This window comes from Lygodium microphyllum, chromosome 14 (assembly GCF_053477565.2).
Source record: "Lygodium microphyllum isolate KBCC chromosome 14, Lygodium_microphyllum_v1.1.10, whole genome shotgun sequence".
In the NCBI taxonomy this organism is placed as follows: Eukaryota; Viridiplantae; Streptophyta; class Polypodiopsida; order Schizaeales; family Lygodiaceae; genus Lygodium; species Lygodium microphyllum.
In genome coordinates, this window is record NC_141148.1 from 83,921,536 (window position 1) to 83,927,209 (window position 5,674).

The window sequence follows — 5,674 nt, forward strand, 5'->3', positions numbered from 1 at the left end:
TTGGAAGACTTTTGGTAGGTTCAAGATTCCCAAGGCAAAGTTTTAAATAATATATAGAATAGATACACACAAAATAAGATGGGTAAAATACATGTAAGGGCTACCTTTGCATTCTCTTATATATAGAGGTTTACTTTGCCTTCTTGTGCACCCCCTATCATGCCTTTTACTAATTCTCTTCTTATGATTTTTACATGCCTATTAGTTATTACTTCCACATTTTGAAAGGAACATAGTGGAGTTGTTCCCATGGTGGTGGAAACCCACAAACTAATTTCGACTAGATTCAAGATATCTACTTTCTAGTTTTGCCCTCACATGAACAACTCCAGTGCATATTCACATTGCATTCTTTTGGATACTATTTACAAAACTATGAATCAAAAGGATAGCGCAATAAACATCATAGATGCAAAGCTTCTCCCCACAAATGAGCCCATCACATCTAAAGAAGCAATGCCTCATGTTCATGATAGAAAACACCAAAAACCGGTCATGGCAACATGTGTCTTAACTAGTTCTGATGGTATGTATGCCAGGGCCATAGCCAACAATCTTTGGCACTAATGTTCTCTAAAAGGTGGGTTTGCTTCATCCTAGAGAGGGCTAAAGTTTTGAAAATCCATTCTCAAATTTATTCTATCACCAAGGAGGAAAAGGGTTCCCAAAAGCATGTAGTTTTAGTTTAAATAACTTCTCAAAGATCTAAAGAAGACAAGAAAGTGATTCAAATTTCCAAGGATTTAGGCCAGGCTCTTTGTGTTGGATTCTACAAAAAATATTTCTTCAACACTCTTTTGGCTCTTCTTTAAATTTGATTTAGAATATGTTATTATTGTCATGTAAAACAATGTGGAATATTTATGGACCTAGAGAAAGCAATCTTTGTCTGTCTGAATGGAGGAGCCCCTTATAAAGCATGCTTCCCCACACACATGGAGAAGCCTCTTATAAAGCATGCTCCCCCACACAGCAACAGTTGGTTCTATTTTCTATCTTATTTTTCTCTTCTAGATAGCTCACATGAGAAGAGCCTCTTTCCCTTATGATTCCCACCCTCTTTTCATGTGGTCTTGACTCCAATTCAGAGAAGAAATGAGGCTTAAACTGTGTTTCTCTTCTTCTTCTTCTATTCATCTCTTCTAGATAGCTCACAAGTGATGGGTCTCTTTCTCTTTGATTTTCTACCTCTTTTCTATGTGGTCTTCTCTTCAATTCAGAAAAGATTGCTAGTTTGGTCTGTGTAAGGTCCTTCCTTCTTTCTCTACCTCTTATTTCTTCAATCCATAGAAGATTGCATAGATTTGTGCCAGGTCCTCTCTTATTTCTTATTCTTCTTCTTCTCTACTGCAATCTAGCCCACACCTCCAACCATGTCATCAGCCATTAACTCTGATGCGACCTGCAATCCTGATCAGCAGGAAGAAGAAGAAGAAGAAGAGGAAAACTGGGTGATCACCATCGCTAAGGAGATTCAAGAAGACAGGAGTTTGCTCATTCACAACCCTTCCATCTTCATGGCCTCCAGCCCCCTGAGGAGCGTCAAGCATGAGGCCTTCATCCCCCAGGTGGTGGCCCTGGGCCCCTACCACTGTGAACTGGGCCCCCATCACAGCTCCTTCCCTATCAACAAAGAGACAGTCAGGTACAAGCTAATTGCTGCCAAGGAGATGGAGAAGCACAAGGTGATGGCCTGCAGGTTTGTGTCTAAGAGCTTCCATATTGATGGGGAGAATGGCTCTGAGTCCCTCATAAAGGAGTTCTTGAATGAATTAGACAAGGTGAGGATTGAATATGATGTGGATTTGGACCACAAGAATGAGAAGAGGCTGGCCGTCATGCTGGCCCTGGATGCCTCCTTTGTGGTAGAAGTCCTGAAGTCAAATTTCAAGTCCTCCCATCGGAGCCCCAACTCCCACAGGTCTCAGAGCACCAGCAGCCATCATGCCAACTTCCACTCCTACTACTGCAGCCGCTTCCCGCTCCCACTGCGCAAGTCGGTGCTGCAGGACTTTGTCCTGCTGGAGAATCAGATCCCTCTCTTCCTGCTCCTCAAGATCATCAGCAGGGACAAGTCATCACAGGAGAAAGAGGCAGGCAGTACATTGAGTGGATGGATCATCAAGCTGGCTCATGAGGTCCTGCCCTACAGCCTCTCAGAGGGAAGCCTATCCCCAGTGAGCATCCATAATTTGGGGAAAAGGAAGCATTTGCTGGATTGCCTGTACAGCATTGTGACATATGAGGAGGATGGGGGTGGATCAATGGAGAAGCAGCATCAGCATCATCATCATCAGCAGCAGCATCAGCGGCAATGTCTGATAGAGAAGCCCACCCATTTCCCAAGAGCAGTGGAGCTCCACAACTGTGGCATCCATTTCAAGGGCCTTGAGACAGGCAACATGACCTCGGTGTTCTTTGACAAGAAGAAAGCCACCCTACATGTGCCTAAGATCAGAGTAGGTGATGACACAGAGCGGCTGTTCAGGAACCTGATAGCCTATGAGAGCCACCTGATAGACAATGTGCATGTGCTCTCCTACCTCAGGTTCATGAACAGCCTGGTGGATGCCCCCGATGATGTCGCGCTGCTCGTTGACAAGGGCGTGATCGCGCAGGATATTGGGAGCAATGAGGAGGTAGCTGAGATGTGGAATAACCTGTCTATGAACACCATGAGGTTGTGTAGCTCTCAGTATGAACAGATAGCCATTGACCTTGTCAGGCATTGCCAGTTCAGGCTGAATGCACTCAAGGCCGAGTTCAAGCGAGACTACCTCTCGCGCCCATGGCTGGCTGTGTCTGTGTTGTCTGCAGGAAGCCTGCTGCTCATGACACTCATCATCACTTACTACACCATATTGCTGTACAACAAACCAGGAGGCTGATTGGCATTTGCATATACATATTCATATGGACATGTATCACAATCTGTATGCACTAATATACACATATATGTGATCCATCATGCTACATATATCACAATCTATATGTACTTATATACACATATATGCAATCCAGCAAGCTGTATGCAATTTATATACACGTATGTATAATCCAGCAAGCTGCATGCAATAATGCTAGACTGATGCTTCGCACTAGCAGTAGCCCTTCTCTGTCTTTCATACATAAGTTTCTATAATGCGCTTCGTGCCTAAGCCATGGTTCTTCACAGACTGTGATTCAGCAATTTGGTCCTGCCATACAAAATAGGAAGACATGGATTATGGAACAGAGACTCTGACCTAGTAAATACAAAAATTGAATGGGACTTAACTCAAGAAAATGCTTACAAACTCTTATATTTCTGCATCATGTATCCCAATTGTATACACATGAGCATGACTATATCCCAAAACCTGTCCTTGATAGTAGCAAATATCATATAGATGTTTGTATCATCTGTCGAGCTGCTAACAATCATATATATACAAACCTCTAGTGCAATCCATATATGTATGTGTTTGCATGACAATGTTTGGACTAGAGTTTCGTTACTTCTAGGAAGGGTAAAAACTCCTTTGTAGGGATGATGTCTTAAGCTATTTTGGGTGGAAGCAATCCGTGATGTCTTCTTTGTATTACACCCAAAGGCACCATAGTGATCTAAATTACCATATTCTAGGTCATTAACAAATGATAATTATTGCAAAAGAAAAACATATCTACAACAAGAGTTCCTTAAAAGAGTTTCTTGCTTTAAAACACATCCTAATTTCATTACAACAATCCTTGCATTCCATGACCCGCATTGATGGGTCTACAAGGCAATGATTGTTTTAGAGCATACTAGTGTTGATACCCTTGCTACTATACGCTTTCTCACTCAACCATAGTTGTACTAATTGATAGGACTCATGTGTGATGATAGTAAATGTTATTTTGTACACTTCTTATGTCTTATGTTTTTCCTTGTTCAAACATGCATGTGCAAATGAAAATGGTTAATATGTGAAAGCATAAGATGCTATTTCATGCATTCACACTTGTAAAAAAAAACAGAGATAACAAAGACATCCAAATAATTAAAGATCGAGCTTTATTTTTCATTAGCAATTGTAATTCAATCACATCCAAAAGAGGTACATTGTTAAAACAATCTCTTCTTTCATGAATTGTTAGAATGAGAGAAATGGGTATCGGCACAACTATGCGTGTTGGAGACCTTGTCATAGTCTTTGGAATGGGTGATGTTCTCATGTACTACATAGAAGATATCAACCTATTGCATTCCACGTTGCCGTGCCACTACACGGGCATAGTGTGAAAAACTCTAGAGTGCAACATCATCCGACATCTTTATTGATGTAAAGAGTCTATATGATCCGAGTCATTAATATTAGTGTGAGTGGCATGGATTATCCAAAAATACTAGATATTATTTATTATAAAAATTCGAAAAAGTTAGAAAAGCTTCTAGATTAGGATGGCATGCAAAAAGCAAGTTGCTTTTTCAGCCAGTTATGAGATTTTTGACAAACAAAAGACAGATGGGCGAAATCGCGTGTGTTGCGATCGCTTTTGACAGGCTGAAAATTGCAGTTTGAAGTGGAAGAGGAAGAAGGAGTGATTTGGGAGATCTGTGACCAGGCATCTTGGAGTTTTACCCCCCTTTCAGAGCCAACGGAGCTATCAGATTTGGGTTCCGAGCAGCAAAGAAGGAGCTGTTATTTTCTGATCTACGTTTTTGTTCTACGAAGAAGCTCCATGAGATCTAATGCCTGGAGAGTGCTTTTGAGTAGTGCCAATCAAAGGATTTCAGGTTCTGTCAATACATATTTGTCAGAGAGAGAACTAGGGAGAGATAAAGAGGAGAGAGAAGACTGTAGAAGAGAGAGAAAGGCTGCAGGAAGAGAGAGAAGAAGAGTGACGAGGAGAGAGAAAGACTAGATTTAGAGAGAGAAAGACAGGAAAGAGGGAGAAGCCATAGAAGCTGTGAGCAAGATGGGAGAGAAAGACTATAATTGTATTAATGTGTCAAAAAGATGTGAAAATTTACATGTCCTCTCCTTTTATACTAATGTCAGTGTGACATGGCATAATATCAATGTTATTTACACTAATTCCTTATTCCCAGCTTCTTACAATCCATCCCTTCCCAAAGTTTTTGCCCTAAAAAACAAACCTGGAAATAACTAGAAAAAGATGGATAGAACAGAGTACTACTCTGTTTTTTTACAACTTTACAAATGGGAAATGAATGAAGTATGACCAACTACATGAGCTGAAATTGAAGAACGGAAGTAAGCCCAAGCTATATACATGATTTGGAGTACTTCAGAAGCATATGGAGCCATAAAGTCTTCAACTGTAAATAATATCAAAACAAAGTAGACAGCTTGCTGTGTAAACAAACCATGCTGGACCAAATCTGCCATAACTTCTAGTAGAAGTGTCCAAATGGGGCGTACCATATATCAAAACGAAGCTCTTGAAGAGTACTTTAAGCCCATGTAGATAGCTTAATTCTAAAAATTAGGCACGATAAAATTTGTTCTAGAATAATGTGTTGTCCTGAACCAGTCTGCATCATTACTAGCTCCATAAGCAATAGGCTTCAGCCCCACCAATGTATCCCTCAAGAAAGGAAACTCATCCAATATAGAATCAGGTCTCCAAGAAGCTTCTTTAGGTGGTGTGACCTCTCCATTTGATCAAATATTTCACAATAGAA

The 5,674-nt window shown here is 40.8% G+C and overlaps 1 protein-coding gene across 1 annotated transcript; it reads left to right on the top strand.

The window, feature by feature from the left end:
• Positions 1-753: 753 nt before the first annotated feature.
• Positions 754-3,826, top strand: LOC148025788 (putative UPF0481 protein At3g02645). Its single transcript, XM_087693032.1, has one exon. It carries the CDS (start codon positions 1,374-1,376, stop codon positions 2,886-2,888), a length of 1,515 nt encoding a protein of 504 aa, XP_087549158.1. The 5' UTR covers positions 754-1,373; the 3' UTR covers positions 2,889-3,826.
• The last annotated feature ends 1,848 nt before the right edge of the window (positions 3,827-5,674 follow it).

Coding starts and splice junctions, on each gene's coding strand:
- LOC148025788 (XM_087693032.1), top strand. CDS start 1,374: ATGTCATCAGCCATTAACTCTGATGCGACCTGCAATCCTGATCAGCAG.